A 19,459-nucleotide genomic window follows, 5' to 3' on the forward strand; every position below is an offset into this window, starting at 1 on the left:
TTCAATACAACAAACTTTTATTCTTCAGTGGGAAAGCATTTTCTGTTGCTCCCCACTTTACAGCACAGTACAAAGCACCAAATATATCACAGTCCTTATCTCTTTCTCTCAATTATGCACTACACCTCCACCCAACTGGCTCCCTGATCGGTGGGGAGGCGGCTCCTTTTATAGTGTACCCGGCAGTGCTCCAGGTGTTTCTCGACCTTCTTCCGGCTACACTTCCGGGTGTGGGAGAAGTGCTTCTTCCAAGGACCCAGCACAACATGCAGCACCCACAGAGCCGCTCCAAACTATAACTCCCGACATGCCCTGTGGGGATCCGTGGAGCTGTAGCAACCCAGGGGGGCTGCCCTCTAATGTCTCAGGGGAGATAATGTCCTAAATGAAGTCTCTCCCTCGGTCCTTCCACCCATGCCCTGGCCATCTGTCACACTGGATTCAAAGCCAGAGCACAGCAGTACAGTGCATATGGCAAACAACAGTTACAATGGGATAACTTAAAGTTACATGTGATCGCATTCGCTTTCTTTCCTTCATCATACTGTTTGATCCACCTTCATTTTTGAACTGAGGTAAATCACCTTTAGTTGAAACCGCTGCAGGTAATAAATTGAGTTCAAGATGAACGAGTCACAGCATATGGAACTGGCATGGCGAAAACTGTTGTTTGCCCATGAGATGCGACAGCGGTGATAAGTCAAATGGTCGTAAGATCCATAGGTTGTATGTCGAGGACTACTTATAATCCTTAAAATTACAAGAAGAAATCACTTCCCATGAAAAACACAGGCAGTTGTTAAAGCTTTCCTGCCAAATAGATTCCAAAGTGAGTTCTACATGCAGTGAGTTGGCAATGCTACTTGCCACAGTTTCTGAAAACAGCACCTGCATTAAAAATGAAAGACAGCAAATTAAATACTAGTTTAATGTTTAGAAGATGTGTCACAAAATGCCTCTAAAACTGTTATTTGTAACCACTCTGAACAAAGAAAAAGTCATTGCAGACGCTGGATGCCTCTCCCATTTTTCAAATTCCAGTGTTATAGTCGATTGGTGTACGCAGCGCTCGTTTCAAGTCTTACTGTACATCTTGTTCCACCACCAATTTTGGCAATGCTGTCTGTAGGATTTTCACTGTTTTTTCCTTCTCCTGCACTCCAGGTAGGTCACTGAGAAAGAGCCGCTGCAGATTACTGAAATGATACAGGTGGAAAATGTCTGAGTAATACTGAAGCAACATATTTATTAACCAGCCTGCCACAACACCACCTTGTATGAAGCCTCTACCATGTTCAAATACTGTGAAAAACAGTTTATTTAGCTGAAAAATTGGGTTAAGCATGCTGGCTTTTTTGCTCAGATACTGAGATCAACCTAAAGCTGTAAGTTCAACTGCCACTAATGATTATTGGAGGGGTGTGCAACCCCCTTAACTGGCTAGTTGTTTAGATGACAAAAAAAACCACACTACAATAATATATAAACAGAAATATTAATTTAATGAAATGATACCAAATTAAACTAGTATTGGCCATTTATGTGCCATATAATATAAATATATAATTCCTGATTTACTGCATCAGGCTTGGCAGTAAAACATTTCTGTATTAATTGGAGTGAAGACCACCATAACGATGCTCTCATTCAGTGCATGTAACAAAATGTGTAAAATTTGCTTGAATGACAATCCATAGACTCTGTCTTAATTCTGGAATTTGATAACATTTTAATAGACATATGACAATTATAGCTGCACTTTGTTTTTGACTTGTCTGCTATAAATGGGATTAATAAAGTTTATCTTATCTAATCTATTAAAGAAAATTCTATAAGAAAAAGCAATACAGACTCTGCTGCATAAAATGTACTCATTTAGGTGTCACTTTGTTGGAAAATATTTTAATGGTTAATTCATTGGTGTATTCTCTCTTATAAACGCACACAATATATACAATATGTACTGTATGTGTGTGTGTACACACACACTTCTGATTATTTTCCTCTTGTCCTTACCTCGCTGACTTCACAGAGTTAATACCAGCACTATGGTTGCCTGTTTGTTTGTTTCTAAGTAACAAACTGCTCATCAGTATTTTCAGCCTCAAAGGAATATGGCCCCCGTTACACATAAATTGTTTGCCTCCGAATAATCTGACATTATTGTGTTTACAATGTCTTCGTGTCTATATTAGCACTACACCTACTAATGGTTTAAAAGATGCCCTGTAATGTTAAATTAAACAATAACATAGCTTCCCAAAGTCTCCAAAGTAAAAGTTCATTTCATGTCATTTAACTGCACAAACTAATAAAAAATAAATTGAAGTATATTAGTAGTATTAGCATAAATGCCTTCACATAAACACACTTTACTGAATAACTCTGAAGATACTGTGTGGGGATTTTTTTATTCTAGTCACAGCTTGCAGTGGGTGGCATGGACTTCCTTTCACAATCATTATCACCAGTTTACAAAACCTACTAACAAGAAATCCAGACTTCAGAGTATGCAGTAGTTTCTTCTCATCCATGGACACTTCTCAAGGTAAAAATGTTGAATTCTGTGTATAATTTTCCTTTAAGGAAGGAGCTAAAAGTATATAGGAGTCACTTCTAATCAAGGAATTGGCTCCCACACTGGCACATTACCATGGAGTTAACCATCACATTCACACCAACACCCACCTAAGATGATGCAAGGCCAAGAGGCCTCGATCGGTCACATTGCCACATGACACTACCTCTAGGCTTGACAGGCTGGCTTGGAGGTTTGTAATGGCACTTATCCTCTCTAAACATGGGTCTTCAATGTAGATACACCTGATTAATTTAATCTCTTCCACATGCTCCAGGCCTTCTAAAAGAAAGGGGAAACAGAAGAGTGTTGATTCAGAAAAGCAAATTCCAGGTTTCTAAAAGACAGTGGAAATCCAAAAGGCAAATTAGGAGCACCACTTTATTTACAAAAGAAAAATTACAAATATGAGAAATGGTAAACTCAAGTTTAATTTTTACATCTAGTTTCATTCAATATTTTTTCAGAGAGAGAATTTAAAGATGTCAGAAATATAAAAATATGGAGAGAAATTAAGCCACTACAAAAGAAAAAAGAAAATGGGCTAAATGCCTACTATCCTTGGCTGTCTAATAAAACTACAATTGAAGAGTCCAAAGAACAGAACAAGTCCTGATTAGACAGTGTAACAATGATAGAAAGCACAGAAACGTTCTGTTCAAGATGGAAGGTTCTCAAATAAAGAGACATTTTTATGGGAGCCCTGAGATGGTAGGAGCTACAGTGCAGCTACTGAAGTTTCACAAGAAGGCAGAACAACTTATAAGGGTTGAGGGTCTTAGGACTAAACTAAGGCCAGTTGCTTCCTTTGAGCCTGCCAAGTTGCTACATATAGTTCCAGGGCACCGAGAGCAGCTCGTGTTCCCCTTTTAAGGAAGGCTGTTGAGCTCTGACCCGTTTATCACAAATGCTGTAAATGATGTTCTGAGACGTTTCAGGTAACTAAGACAGACATTTCAAAATAAGGTAATTGTTTGAGGTAAGGAGGACAGAAGTTTTGAGGTAAAGTTGTTACATTCACTAATCATGGTGTCAGTAAATGGCAGCATGCTGCACTTGGATCAGCATGTGCAAATAAGAAGTAAGATGACAATAACCCTATAAACCTATGAGGCAGCAAGAGATCTGGCCCATTAATGCCTGTGGAAGGTTTGGGTGTTTGGCTGCCACTAGAAACCACTGTGGTTTGGTGGCCCCGGTACTTTGGAGAAACTACCTTTGACCCATGAAGTAATCACTAGGTTCACCCAAGACGAGACTTAAACACCCTCCCACAGTCAGAGCTCCAGTTAGCTATGAGACTGGAAATCAGTCAAGACGAGGGCTTGATTTTCATGAGGTAGAAAAGTTAGAGAGGAAAAAATGCTAATTTGCACTTTGTTGTATGAGTGGATATGTCACCTCATTTTGTAGAACAGGAGCATGGAATGCTTAGAGAGGTCCAAAGAGGCTACAGGCTTTATTGTTTTTGGTTTACTGAATACTTTGTTCATCCCTCCCTGTAATTATTATCAATAATTCAACATTTTCTAGTGCACTCTGGCTTCTCTGGTGCTATTGAAGGTTAATGGAAACTAGGATAGAATTATGTATTGACCGCTATAGCTTTTCATAACATCATTTAAACCAACAGTATATACATTGTCAAACCACTTGGTTTTGAAAGTGCTGAGCAGAGATTGTGTTTTTTATATTCAGAGAGTTCTCACAAACCAATAGATGCAGAGTGGAGTCTATCCTCACTGGTTACATACCATCCTGGTATGGCACCTGCTAAACTCAACCTTAAAAAGCACAGCAGAAGGTGGTGAAGGCAGCAAAGCAAACTCAATTATTAAGGATCTCAGCCATCCTTGTGCAATTGCTTTTCTTGTACTCTCTTCTGGCAAACAGTACAGGGCTATCCATACTTGCCCTAGTAGATGTATAGACAGTTTCTGGCCACAGGTCATAAGATTACTGAACAGCTTAATCATAATAACAAATACTATAAGAAATAATGTAACATAAAAACACTGTGTGTATATACATTATACTTGCAAATATAATTGTGTGTGTGAATGTGTGCCTTAAACTGCATATGTTGCGTGTTATGAAAACTTTTTGTGTGCCTTTGGTATAAAGTAGTAAATGACTTGCGGGTAAATGCAGACAGAGGCCATTTATCTGTTCTCATCCTCCTCGATCTGAGTGCCGCGTTTGATACCATTGATCACAATATTCTTAGAAATCGCCTTAGTCAATGGGTGGGCCTCTCTGGCAGTGTCTTAAATTGGTTTGAATCCTACCTGGCAGGGAGAAAATTCTTTGTTAGTTGTGGTAATCACAACTCAAAGACGCATGATATTCTATATGGTGTTCCACAAGGCTCTATCCTGGGTCCGCTTTTTTTCTCAATCTATATGCTTCCCTTAGGTCAGACTATCTCAAGCTACAACGTGAGTTACCACAGCTATGCTGATGACACACAGCTGTACTTATCAGTAGCACCTGATGACACCGACTCTCTCAAATCAATAACACAATGTCTTACTGGTATTTCTGAATGGATGAATAGTAATTTTCTCAAGTTAAATAGAGAGAAAACTGAAATTTTATTGATTGGCAAAACGGATTCAGTGAGGTTATCAGAAATAAACTTGACGCATTAGGATTAGAAGTTAAGACGGAAGTAAAAAACTTAGGGGTAACCGTTGACTGTAACCTGAATTTTAAATCACATATTCATCAGACCACTAGGACAGCATTTTTTCACTTAAGAAATATAGCAAAAGTTAGACCTCTTATATCATTGAAAGATGCTGAGAAATTAATTCACGCTTTTGTTTTTAGTCGATTAGATTCCTGTAACACACTCCTCTCGGGACTACCCAAAAAAGACATAAATCATTTGCAACGAGTGCAGAATGCAGCTGCTAGAATCCTAACTAGGAAAAGAAAATCCGAACACATTTCACCAGTTTTGATGTCGCTACACTGGTTACCTGTGTCTTTCAGAATTGACTTTAAAATTCTTCTTATAGTTTACAAAGCCTTAAATAATCTCGCTCCACCTTATATATCAGAATGTCTGACACCCTATATTCCAAATCGTAATCTTAGATCATAAAATGAGTGTCTCTTTACAATTCCAAAAGCTAAACACAAAAGAAGTGGTGAGGCGGCCTTCTGCTGCTATGCACCTAAAATCTGGAATAGCCTGCCGATAGGAATTTGCCAGGCAAATACAGTAGAGCACTTTAAAAAACTGCTGAAAACACATTACTTTAATATGGCGTTCTCATAACTTCACTTTATCTTAATCCTGATACTCTGTATGTTCAATTCATCATAATAACTATTTATGGTGGCTCTAAAATCCGTACTGACCCCTACTCTCTCTTGTTTCTTTTTCCGGTTTCTCTGTGGTGGTGGCCTGCGCCACCACCAACCTACTCAAAGAACCATGATGCCCCAGCATTGATGGACTAAAAGCCAGAAGTCCACGTGATTATCATCATCATCATCAAGTCCTTCCGTGAAAACCATAAATACAAAGAGGACTGTTTCATTTATGTTAGGTAGATTGCCCAGAGGGGACTGGGCGGTCTCGTGGTCTGGAATCCCTGCAGATTTAATTTTTTCTCGGCCGTCTGGAGTTTTTTTTGTTTTTTCTGTCCCCCCTGGCCATTGGACCATACTCTTATTCTATGTTAATTAATGTTGACTTGTTTTATTTTCTTACTGTGTCTCTTATTTTTCTACTCTTTATTATGTAAAGCACTTTGAGCTACATTCTTTTGTATGAAAATGTGCTATATAAATAAATGTTGTTGTTATTCTATTAACGTTACTGTTCTAAGGAGACTTACAAGTGAGAATTTCTTCGTACTATGTAACTATGCACACATGACAATATATTTAAACTGAAGTATCATCAAACATGAGGTTCATGTACAAAATAATAGCAATATAAATAACAACTGAAAAGTGCAGATGTATTATGCTGTGAAATACTTACCTAAGTGGTCAAAACCTCGGTACATGATACATGACTCTGTGGCATCAATAGCCTGTATCTTGTATTTCCCTAGAGGGCCACTTGGGAGACCATTATAATCCTGCTGCCACTTGTCGAAGCCCTTGTAGCGCACTTTTGCTCCACATCGCAGAAGCCATTCAGAAGCAGCACGATCTGGACCCACTGCCTTTATCCTTTCATAATCTACTCTGGGAGAAAAAACTTTGTTACATTTTTATTTAATGAAATAAAGAATTGGCTCTGCCAATACAAGAACTGAAGTGAAACATCAAAATGTGAAAAAAGAGCTACTGATAGAAATTGCATACAGTTGCCTCTCAGGCTTTTTAGGCTGGAAAAGCATTCTCTTTCGGATTTGCAGATCTTCTGTCTGGGATTGGCTGGCTTTCATTTTTACCAGAGATTAATTACATTGCTGAATATATTTTTATTAACTAACCAAATTATTTGGGTATAAATATTGCTTTGGTTAGATGCACCCAATAAGTAAGTCCTGCTTTACAAGAGTACCACATCTTGGAAGGCTAGTTTTTAAATTATTTTAAACTATCATGGCAGAAATAGTATTAAGTAATCTTTAATCAGATCAATTATGTGAAGCTACAACACAAATAGTTTCAAATTTAGCCAAATGAAATTCCAGTCTGGTTTTGTAACTGGATTAAAATTTCAACTTTGATTTTTTTTCTTTAACAGATTTATAAATTTAAATAATCTCAGTGCAGACTTTGGCCACTTTTCAAGCAATGTCTGTCAATTTGCTTGTGTGCCAAGATGCAAATTCATGGACAAAATAACTCAAAAACAAATTGCTCAATCCAAATGAACCTTGGTACAGATGTACGTGTAAAATCGTACCAGCAGATTCTTCTCTAAAGCACTTTGAAATGGGGAAAAAGTGGTTTATGGTCATCCTGCCTCTTGTGTGGCTTTTGCTATATTTTGAACTATTAAGACAGTTTTCCCCACTTTGGGCCTAACTAAGCTGTAGCTTGTAGGTAGTCTTCTGGAGAAAGCCGTTCTTTGTGAGTCTCTTGTGAGCTGGACAGCTAAGGTCCTGGCCTGTTCATGGTTATTTTTGGAGGCCTAAAGCCCTTTTTACAATTTTTCTAACTCCATCATACAAATGCAGGCGCAGTGGTGGCTCTGAAGCTAGGAATCTGCACTGGCAATCGGAAGGTTGCCGGTTTAAATCCTGTAAATGCCTAAAGGGACTCTGCTCTGTTGGGCCCTTAAGCAAGGCCCTTCACCTGCAATTGCTCCATCCTGCAACGTTAATCTGCATCCATCCCTGCATGGAAAAACTTTGGGGTTGGTGGCAGAATTGTCACTCCAGCCACCATATAAAACCTCACACTGGTTCCGTTCCATCTGAACTTGTGTGGTGCTGGGGTGTCACCCGTTGCATGGCTGCACTCGGGTCTTAATCTGGACCCTTAGTTGTTTTATCATGTGGTGGGTGCGGCAATGCACTGCACTGTGTGTGCTCCTAACCTCTCCTCCTCTCATCATACAAAAATATTTATACTACAGAGTTAATTTTAAAACCAACACAAAATACAATGAAACAATTTCAAATTACTTCATGTTTGATTCTTCTTGGTATTAACAAATAAAAGAAATAATGCTTTACCATAAACAATAAAATATTTAAATAATGAAAACCGTATCCTTTTTAACAATAAAACCAAAGAAAAAGATTCCAATAGATAAATAAAATTTACTTGTTGATTTATCATTCCAATTTTCTTTCATTTAAACATTAATTAATGCCTACATCTTATAAAACAAAACCTTAATGTTTTAATGTTGAGTATCATAGTTGTGCTTAAGCATTAATGTGTGGTTGTCACAAAACCTCAAATTTCCCAACAATCAACTAAAGCAGTTAATTCACTGAATGTGATCTTTACATTTTCTGAAATACAACACAGCATTCTAATCTATATATATAATTCACTAAGGCAAGACAACCATGTAAAGCGGCGTGGATTCACTAAGCCGCTGACAAGTGAGACACCTATGGTGCACGCAGGAAGGAGCCACGCCCACCAACTCCAAGACCATTGGATACGACGACAACTCACAGGGCCACGCCCACCAACTCGGACGCGAGGACACAGAAAAAATGGCGTCATTTATATTCATCTGTTGTAGAGGCCACGTGCAGTGCAGGTCAGGTTAATGTCATGTGCATGTCATGCACCTCCGAGCTACGTTGACTGTTCATAGAGGCATGTTTCTCGCGGAGGTGAAGCGCCATATGCAGCGTGTGAAACGGTTTGCGAGGGGTATCCCATGGGATCCTTAAAACAATCCTTTACAACTGAGGTTAAAGCACAATGAAGTAAGTCTTTAAAAAACGACTTTTCGGTTACGACGCACGACCGCATGCACCATAGCAAACTGTTTTACACGCTACATACAGCTATTCGCATTCGCGACAAACATGCGTCTTCTTAGATGCTCCTGCAGGAACACAGAAGACGTTTTCCTGCCCACCAACACTCCTTTTTCACCGGCCGGCGTCTACCCTCGCTCTCTAGGCATTCACACTGCCTGCCCATTTGCCCGGACGCAAAAACTCACTGACCACCCAGTTAGTCCCTTTCATCTGTGCTAAGAGTCCACATGCACGTCTGAGCCACGCTGTGTTTGTTATGCCGCGGGTTCACTATTGTGTTGTCTTTTGCTCTCTCCAGAGTTCCATCTTTTCATTCACTTACTGTTGTATTTTCACACCAACCCGTTTTAGACAACCGTGTCTTTCCAGAAGTGTTTAGCATTCAATAAATAATTATGCATGCGATTGAGTGTGTGTCTACCCGGCACAGAGAGGCGTGGGTAAGCCATTGAGCCCCATTCAGGCTGCAAACCGTGGAATTCCCACTAAGTGCGACTTATACGGTCCCACTGGTTGCATCCCAACCCTTTGTACACACACACCCTCCCACCTCGCTACTACCGTGGTCGGGTGTCTTGGTGGATTATATTTAGAAAAGCAGCCAAAATCGCACAGAGCAATGAAAAGTCTACGTGAGTCACAGGTGCATCTGGACTGTGTAAAGACGACGACTCAAGTGACGAGTTGGAGGTGGGCACATGAGCGGGCAGTCCATACTGAATGAGAAATCAGCAGACTAGCATGAGGGACGGAGCAGAATGGACGTCCTTCTCCTCTCCTCCTGTTCCACACTCTGCACCGTGCACCCCCATCAATCCGTCTGGCAGGAGAAGGCACGAGGGCGGTCCGCCAGTTTTCAGTCACGGATGATTGTGTGTTGGTTCGTTCCGTGCATTGTTACAATGTTGCTTTTCTTGCTGATTTATTACATTACCGATTTTTCAAATGTTAATTTTCTCCTTGTGCTTAAAAATCATTAAAAAACCGGCCTGATTATGCAGCGTGTGGTACACTGCGGGTTGGCTAGTACTTTTTAATTCAACTCATTGTTGCACCAAGCCAGAGTCTGTCATTGCTGCTGCATAGGTGTAAAACCAGGTGCAATCTCTGGATTGGGCTCAGGGACCACTCATCATGTACATACAACGTCCCAATTTATAGTCATCAGTCATCCGAAATATACAAGTTCAATGTGCCAAATTTCTGTGAAGGTAAGAATATACATGTTTTAATATTTCTAAACATAACATTTCAGAAACCACAGAACCCACACACAATGTTGCGAGTGTACACCAGTTTGTTTAATGCAGCACAGAATTTTTTACTCTAGATTTCTGAGCAAGACTGGATCACCTCTGTGTCTCCTTCCCCTTGGTCATTTCAGCCCATAGACACTCCATCATTTCATTGAGCAAGTGGGCCCCCTTGGTCATTTCAACTCAAAGATATTTAATTGTTTAATCAAGCGGGTGGAGTCCCTTTGATCATTTAGGATCTCGGATACTCTGTAAGTTTCATTGAGAGTTATGAAGGAGTTCTGATAAAAAGGCACCTAATAATCGTAAATAGATAGCAAAAAGAAGTGAAATAAGTAAAACAGAGTGACTAAGATACACGTATTTTCATAGACGTGATACCAAGTGACAGACAAATGTTGATACTGAGAAACATGAGTTTCATCTTACTTATTAAACACTGCATTCAGCCAACCCCAGAAATGTCTTCTGTCAGCCAATAAGGGTAATTTGTTTAAATATTTTGTAGCTTTGGCAAACAGCATCATGGCATCAAGCTGAAATGAAACAGATAACACAATGTACAGTACAATACTTGAGTAAAACTTTTTGGCACAATGCTCTACTTTTAATAAAATTACAATAAAGGTATTTCCATGATTGTAGGGCACCTTAAGCATTAATATTAAAAATAGAAAAAACTAATATTTTCTCCATAATCTTGTGATAGTGACCTCAGATAATATACTGTGTAAAAACAGGAAACAAAATTTTAAAAACAAATAAGAACTTTAACAAAAAATGTAATTAAAAAAAACCCTTGAAAATATGACAAACAATAACTAGCAAAAAGCAAAAAAATGTAAACAATGGATAAAAGTCAAATGATATCATATTCAGATTATTACATGTTGATTATCCAGGTACAGATACAATAGATGTATTTATTACAGCAAAAAGTAGGAAAAACTATATATTAGCACGTTTTTATTAACATCTGTGTGCATGGAAAGATACAAATTCATTTTTAACTTGAAATTGTTTGCTATGGTAGAGAGCACTTCTATTCTTGTAATAATCTAGTAATCCTTCAAGTTAGTTTAAAAACAAGCACATCAAATACATTTTGCTAAATGGATGGTAAAATTAAAGCCAGAATTTTAATGCATCTATTTACGCAAGCAGGTACTGGGAAAGTATTGACTTTTTAATGCAGATCATGTTTTGACAATAATGATATCCTTTGGACAAATATTCTTAAACATTTTCAAGTGTCCAAAAATTTTTCTAATCGGTATTTTTCTATACACTCATTTAAAAGATATGTTCATTTTGATTTTACTGTTGCCATTATGATTATTTCAAATATAGCATTAATACTGCACTCATTCTGCCTCCTTGCCCTTTTCTGATTTCAGATCTCTATTTATTATTATGTATGCTTTTAATTATATTCATCTATAGTTGCATAGTAAATTACATTATTTAACTTGTTCATTCCTTCTTTTTTCTGTCCTTCCTGCACACTCTTTATGATCTTGATTTCTGACTCCTTGGCCATTTTTCTTCTATGGCTTTTAAACTTGTTTGCTTAATTCAAGTTTTTCTACTAGCTGAGAGTGCTGGAATACTCTGCTATAAATATAGGCAGACCAATACATCACCATCTCTTTATGTACATTAAGGTAGCAGACACGGTTTCCCCCCTTTTTTTTGTTGAAGGACATGGAAGAAAATCTTTTTGAGCAGTGCAAGATTTTTGCATTGTTTTAAGTTTTGGGTATGTAAATCATTAAAAGTCAATTAAAAGAATGATGAAAAAGCACTATTATCAACTAAAACAGAAAATATTTCCAGATGTTGGTATCCATCTTGTTTTCATTACAATGTTACACAAAATAGACTTTCAGATATGTGGAAGAAGTAACCTGCAGTGAGCTGTGGTTAATATTAATACTTTTAATTCTACATACTGTGTTATGAAAATTAAGAGACTAATTTCACTTACGAATAATACAGATCCTGCCATGCACCTCAAGTTACTGAGATAGACCTCCGTGATTTTGATCATAATTAAATGGGTTTAAAAATGGATGGATGGGACATTTGGAGTTTATTATTCCTTAGACAGCATTTGAAGAGATTTCCGGAGATCAGTTTTTTGCTCCAAAGTAACAATAAACTGATCCAACATTTAATTAAACTGCCGGCCTTTCATGAAGAACACTTACATTTACATCTGTTCACCTAGCAGATGCTTTTATCCAAAGAGACTTAGAAATGATGTCAACATATTGAAAGTAAATATCAGATTGGTGTCTGTTTTGAAAGAAGTGTTACTAATACTAGCACAATGATAAATGCACTAAACCATTATTAGTACCCAACCAGTAAACCAATCAAAAACAAAAGACTAGCTAATGTTGCCCCAGCAGAAAAGGACCCATCATCAAGGACCATTAGTCATTAGGAAGATATTCACAGAAAAAGAGAGTCATTAAATACTACTTTTTTCACATTGCCATTATAGGGGGTTTTGTGCAGAATTCTGAGGAAAAAAATGAATTTAATCCATTTTGGAATAAGGCTGCAACATAACAAAATGTGGAAAAAGTAATGTGCTGTGAATACTTTCCGGATGCACTGTATATCATGTTGACCCACCTTCATTTTTACAATGTTGGGAAAAGACGGGTGCCTAACATAAGTAATGGTTGAGTTTTGCCAGGCCCAATTTAGGTATCTGGGTCAAACTGACTGACAAAGTTGGCACCCTCCCATGTCTAATAAATGGGACTAACTGTGGTTTTTAAAGGGCCCTTTAAAGAGTTAAATAACGTTGTGGAAATTTTCACAATTTTTGGAAAGAAGAGAAATCTTTGTAAAATGCAGTTGAGTTTTGCCTAGTATACATAGCAGGGTTGACAGGTTTGGGGGAACCCCTTCCATGTTTGGGGGGAAATAAGGGCCGATAGGACAAAAATGGGGGGAAAGAGTTTCACAGTGTGAATTATGACAAGACATAATTGTAATGTGGGGGAATTGTTAAAAATAAGAGTTTTTTTCATGTAAATTATCTAACAATGGAAACAGGATTTCATAATGTCTATATATTCCCCACTTCCAAATGATCAATTAAAGTCAGTAATAGCCACCATACTAAACCTTGCAAAAACCACCTATCATTGCTCTGGCCAGTCATTTCAAAGCTTACTGGTTGGGGGTCAAAGTGGTTTGGCATTAATGGCCATCTTACAGTGGCCTGCTTGTCCTGCCACCACCCTGTACTTCTGATAATTTTTCTTAACTGTATTAACAAGATTCGAATTTCCAGCTAAGTGCAAAAGCAAACCCAGGGCTGGTATTAGCTTGGAGAGTTTTATGAAATTGTCACCTTAGCTCTTCAGGATTAGAATTTAATCTTTTATATTTTGTTGAATTTATTAAAAGAATGTAAAATTTCCTACAATCGAGTTATACTTTACACAACTAAATTCAGTTCAATCCCCATCAATGAGAAAGAGAGGAAGGTCAATAGCCAGAGTAAAACTTTGAGAGAGGGAGAGGGAAAGAAGTCCTTTTCCCCAATATAAATGTTTATTCTAAAATGTTATTGATTACATCATCCATCCATCCATTCATTTTCCAACCCGCTGAATCCAACCACTGGGTCACGGGGGTCTGCTGGAGCCAATCCCAGCCAACACAGGGCACAAGGCAGGAACCAATCCTGGGCAGGGTGCCAACTCACCTCAGGACACACACAAACACACCCACACACCAAGCACACACTAGGGCCAATTGTAGAATCGCCAATCCACCTAACCTGCTGTCTGTGGACTGTGGGAGGAAACCCACGCAGACACGGGGAGAACATGCAAACTCTACGCAGGGAGGACCCGGGAAGCGAACCCTGGTCTCCTAACTGCGAGGCAGCAGCGCTACCACTGCGCCACCGTGCCGCCCCCTGATTACATCATACCAGGCTTTAAAAAAAAGTTTTGAACAGATCCTCTAAGTGAGAATTTTATTTATTTCAAATAGTGCAGAGCACCAGTTGCCCAATGACTTATAACAGGTAGGCTGGGATTCTTCCAGTTGAGTAAGTCTACATGCTAGTAGTGGGGTAAAAAGGCAATTAGTTTTTTTGTCCTTCTCTACTTTAAGACCATCTGGGAGTCCACCAAGCACAGTTTTAATGGATTAGGAGAGATCGTGACACCAAGGCTGTCTGATAGGCATTCACAAATTTTTGTCCAGAATGATGTAAATTTGGTGCCCAAAACATGTGGCCGAGTGAGGCTGGAGCTGGATTGCAACATTCGCAGGTTGGACGTTGCCCTGGAAACATTTTGGACAATTTTAAATGAGATAGATATGCTCGATACAAGATTTTAAGTTGAATAATTGAATGCTTTGGGCAAATGGAGCTAAAGTGAATTCTGTGCATGGCTACCTGCCACTTTCACTTCAGTGACTCTTTTGAGTATATTTAAGTATAACACTTTGCATGCCTAATAACTTCCAAAGCATCAAGCTACAGGCAGAGTTTAGGTATTAAATGGAGTCATTAATAAATGGAATACAATACACAAGTATCTAACTAGTGTCTACTATTTGAATGATTACTTTTGCTTTTCTAAACTTTTTTGGCTATAAAAGAAACTATGATTGCATATTATAATTTGAGATAAACACTATTGTGTGTTAGTCATCTTAAATTGAAACTGTTCATATCACAGCATTAAACAGTGTCTTTATATATTTAGAGTGGGGTTACATCAATCCATCTTCATCAGTTGCTTATCCAGGAGGGGGTCACAGGACAGGTGAAGCCTGTCCCAGCAATCATCAGGCACAATCCCTGGAGGAGGCCAGTGTGAGCACATTCACACACACACACCAACCAAATTAGCAACACCGATCCACCTAACATGCCTATCTTTGAATTGTGTCCTATGAGAAATCCATATGCAGTACACCAATTAAACTTTAATATCTCTAAAGAATACATTCACAGTTTTTTCCATAGCATGATTGTTTGTCAAGTGACAGTTTTTAAACCTGTTTTGGAAAACAAAATATTCTCATCATTTTTGAATATCCCTCATGCAGGGCAAAAATATGGCACTCTTTTGCGAATGCCATACAATGAATGATGCACATAGTACTGGGGTGTTTACATTCATAACGATGCACGTGAAAACTGGCAATGATTTTTCATCAGAGTAATTTAAAATATTTGAGTGCCACTTTTGCCCGAGTTAGTTAATATATCCTTTCTTTACAACTGAGTAGTTCCCCGTTTTTTGGAATAGCCAGTATGAGACCTGTAAAATACTAAACAGTTTTTAGCTCTAGTTTTTCAGAATAGGGGTGTCTGAAAATGGGGGGATTTTGACTCAGGTACCTGGGTCTCACTGACCGGCAGTGTTATTTACTGAACGGGATTAAGAGTGTTTTTTAACGGCCATTGTAAAGCTTACATTAAATGGATGTGGTGAATTTAGCACTGTCGTCTAGCGACCGAAGAGAACATTTTGCCCGACTAGATGAAAGCGTCTTCCTCCAGCTGTACTCGTGGATTACTTTTGCAAAATGCTCCATTTTTTTCACGGTAAACACAAGCCACGCGGCATTCCCGTTCGTTTCTTTGTCTTGACGTGTTGTTTTTTTTTTCTCCTAAACTGCGCATTCCTTGTTTTCGTCTCGTAACTGGCGCCTTCGGGTCGACTTTCAAGGGTGGACAGAAGCCGAGCCTGGCGGCGACCTCCGAGGAACCCGATGCCTCGCCGACGCCTGCCTACGACATGGGGTGATTAGGACACAGCGGTGGTCAACGTGAACTCAGAGCGCACACCAGACTTCCCCATTGGACTGCTGCCTCTGCACGCCTTCGGTTTCGTGCAATTCTTGATAGCGGCACGGCGGGGCACGCTACCCCCAGTAGGCCCACGCGCCCCTACAAAGATAGGCCTTACCTTTTCCGGTTGTCATTTATACAAGTTGGACATGACCTCTCTGCGAAAGGTGGGGGAGTAAGCAGAGTCGAACAGGGCGCTGGTGGTGTGTGCTGGCCGTTTGTCATAAGGACGTAATGCTTCAGTGCGGAAGTTGTCGAGTCCTCCTGGCCAGCCGGTGCTGGAGCTTCGCTGTCAGACGCAGCTTTAGGTGAGCGGTGGCGTGGCATCGTCTCGAATGCCTACCCGCATGGGCACGCCGAATATCGGCTTCTTCTCAAGCATTTATTCTCTTCGATAGTGTGTTTGTTGTCCTTTGTAATAATGCTTCGTAGTACTAGTGTTTGTTAAAGATGTAGTGCTTCTTTCTCTAGGCGCATTGCTTTTTAATCACCAGTAAGAAATGTGGCAAATCCACTAACACGTTAGGGAAAATGCCCTTTAAGTAAGCTTTTTTTGTGTATTAAAGTGACTTGTTACAAGGTTATGCTGTTGCGTAATGTCTACAAAAATCGTACTGGATTCAGTGTGCATCTCTTCGTGCCAGTAAGCTTCTAACTTAGTGAAAAAAACAAAAGTTTAGGAAATTATTTTTGATCTCTACCTAACAACTAAAGAGTGAATTTAATCGGTAAGATACATTAACATAATAAGGATTCCTAAATACAAAGAAGGCAGTAATATATGAAGACTCATGGAATGCAATTTATTAATTTGTGTTTTAGTTTATTATTTTCATGTCGTAATTGCAGTAATCGCGTGCTCAGGTGTTTGTGACTAAAGTCCAGTCGTTTACATTTAATTATGTAGATCAAAAACTGAACTATTGCAGCCTGAGTTTTGCTCTGTTCGTTCACATTTAACCTTCCTCTTGTGTTAGGGTCTGCACCGACCCGTTTTAAATTTTAAATGCATACAAGAATCACATAAATTTGTTTATTGCATCACGGCTTTTTGACTTTGTCAGGAACCTCTATTTCAACAAAATAAGGCAAAAAAATATATATTTTTACTAAATTATAAAATGCTTGAATTAATTAAATAATTGAAATTATGACCTTTGTGTTGTTAGGGTCGGTTTCGACGCAATTATGATAATACGATGATAAAGCAATAATTAAAGCCAAAACTGAAATCCTAAATGCACTGTCAGCTAACACACTGATAACCAGCTCCTCTCCTAATCATGTGAGCTTTCTCATTTTGCTTGGCTTTCCAGTATGCCTGCACAAAAACAAAGACTTGCATGTCCAGACATGTAAGGTGAATTCACTCATTTGAGTGGCCATTTGACTTGCAGAGTGCACATTTACAATTTGCAGCATGCAAAAATGAGAAGAAGATTTACAGTGAGCCAAGTTCTGGATCATATTTTTGGGGAAAATGAAGGAGAGGACACAGAGCAGCATAGCGATTCAGATGAGCAGGTTTCTGAGGAGGAAGACAATGTGGAGTATCATCCAGAAGACACAGACACATCTGATGAGTCAGATGAGGAGGTCACTGGTGCTGAAGCTGCTCCTGCTGAAAGATTCAAGTCCAAAAATGAGCTCAGTACCTGATGATGTACATGGCAGGGCAGCTGCTGCAAATGTCATCAAAATGACCCCTGGAATCACAAGGTTTGCTCTGACCAGAGTGAGTGACATCAAGACATGTTTTGAGCTATTTATGCCATTGTCACTAAAAAGAATCATCATTACTATGACGAACCTTGGAGGAAAAAAAGTCCATGGCGAAATGTGGAAAGACATTGATGAGGAATACTTGGATGCTTTCATTGGTGTTCTTCTTCTTGCTGGAGTGTACAGATCCTGCAATGAGGCCACTGATAGTCTATGGGACGCATCAACGGGCAGAAATTTTTTCCGGGCAACAATGTCACTTCAGACATTTCAAATGATATCAAGAGTCCTCAAATTTGACAACGGAGAGACCAGAGTGAGATCTGACAAGCTTGGTCCCATCAGGGATGTTTGGGAGAGATGGGTGCAGCTCCTTCCGCTGAGGTTCAACCTAGGGCCAGAGGTGACAGTGGATGAACGTCTTGTCCCTTTTCGAGGAAAATGCCCCTTCCGGCAATACATAGCCAGTAAGCCAGGGAAATACGGCATAAAAATCTGGGCAGCCTGTGACGCAAGAACCAGCTATGCCTGGAATCTACAGATTTACACAGGCAAAGCTGTGAGTGGCATCCCTGAGAAAAACCAAGGAAAACGTGTGGTCCTTGATATGACCACTGGACTGCAGGGTCACAATATCACTTGTGACAATTTTTTTACCAGCTATGACCTCGAGCAAGAACTTCTCAAGAAGAAACTTACCATGGTGGGAACAGTGAAGAAAAATAAACCTGAGTTGCCTGCTGAAATCTTGCAGGTGAAGGGCAGGGCTCCACTTTCCTCAAAGTTTGCTTTTACAGACACCACCACTGTTGTCTCATATAGTCCAAAAAGAAACCGGAATGTGATACTCATGTCTACTCTTCACAAAGACGCAACTGTATCATCAGGAAGTGACAAAAAGCCCACAACTATCCATGACTATAACAAAAACAAAGGAGGCGTGGACAAGCTGACAGCTACATACACATGCCAGCGAATGACCAGAAGATGGCCAATGGTTGTGTTTTACAACATCCTTGATGTGTCTGCATATAATAAAACAAGCGGAGACTGTTTCTTGAGGAATTGGGAAATTCCCTTGTCAAGCCACACATTAGGCGAAGGGAACGGGTGCCCTGAGACCCAGACGCTGCAGCCTTTGTCAGACAGCTGCAGAGCTCACCCAGCACTCCATCCTCACCATCAGCAACACAGAGAGAATCTGCATCAGCATCCTCCTCGGCCAGCCCTGCCTCAACACCAACCGAAACAGCCGCAACCCCAGTCAGGCCGCCAGATTTGAAAAGAAAGAGGTGTCAGGTCTGCCCAAGCAGTAAGGACAGAAAGACAAATGTATTGTGTTTTCAACTGCAAGAAATATCTCTGCAAAGAACGCACAAAAAGTGTTACTTTTTGCCACACATGCCTCTAAACACACACATACACAAGCATGTTCTTGCACACAGAGGTTTTTACTCTGATTTAGCTTTGTATTAGTTTTGGAACTTGTAATTGATTTCTTTTTGTTTGATTTTCTTGATTGGTTTTTGTTTATTTGGCCATGCAAATATATATTTTGTGTCATGACCTGTTCTGCTTTTCATTTTTTTCAGTTTATATTAAAGTTCTATTGCTGAAAAAAAAATATTTTTTTGCC

At 39.4% G+C, this 19,459-nt stretch overlaps 2 protein-coding genes across 4 annotated transcripts in view; one reads left to right on the top strand and one right to left on the bottom strand.

Annotated features, from left to right (window-relative positions):
* dmac2l (distal membrane arm assembly component 2 like) lies at window positions 1–16,329 on the bottom strand. Of its 2 annotated transcripts, XM_039742289.1 has the most exons (5): window positions 16,220–16,329; window positions 10,689–10,795; window positions 6,579–6,787; window positions 2,689–2,860; window positions 1–1,196 (listed from the first exon to the last, which is right to left on the bottom strand). In XM_039742289.1, exons 2-5 carry the CDS (start codon window positions 10,784–10,786, stop codon window positions 1,082–1,084), a joined length of 594 nt encoding a protein of 197 aa, XP_039598223.1. In that variant the 5' UTR covers window positions 10,787–10,795; window positions 16,220–16,329; the 3' UTR covers window positions 1–1,081. The 2 variants fall into 2 exon arrangements, with proteins under 2 accessions (XP_039598223.1, XP_039598224.1); XM_039742290.1 differs by lacking the exon at window positions 16,220–16,329 and having other exon boundaries at window positions 6,579–6,782; window positions 10,689–10,765.
* Window positions 16,235–19,459, top strand: part of l2hgdh (L-2-hydroxyglutarate dehydrogenase) — a 27,881-nt gene continuing 24,656 nt past the window's right edge. For both annotated transcript variants that reach the window (XM_039742287.1, XM_039742288.1), the window contains exon 1: window positions 16,235–16,409. In XM_039742287.1, coding sequence (XP_039598221.1) covers window positions 16,336–16,409 — 74 coding nt within the window. In that variant the 5' untranslated portion in view covers window positions 16,235–16,335. The remainder of the gene's footprint in view (window positions 16,410–19,459) is intronic.

Source organism: Polypterus senegalus, chromosome 18 (assembly GCF_016835505.1).
Source record: "Polypterus senegalus isolate Bchr_013 chromosome 18, ASM1683550v1, whole genome shotgun sequence".
In the NCBI taxonomy this organism is placed as follows: Eukaryota; Metazoa; Chordata; class Cladistia; order Polypteriformes; family Polypteridae; genus Polypterus; species Polypterus senegalus.

Excerpts from the sequence above, each read along its gene's own strand:
- dmac2l (XM_039742289.1), bottom strand. The coding sequence starts at position 10,786 with ATGATGCTGTTTGCCAAAGCTACAAAATATTTAAACAAATTACCCTTA. Across the intron at positions 2,861-6,578 it reads CCGAGGTTTTGACCACTTAG|AAGGCCTGGAGCATGTGGAA; the intron begins GTAAGTATTTCA and ends CCTTTCTTTTAG. Across the intron at positions 1,197-2,688 it reads TTGGCCTTGCATCATCTTAG|TAATCTGCAGCGGCTCTTTC; the intron begins GTGGGTGTTGGT and ends GTATCATTTCAG.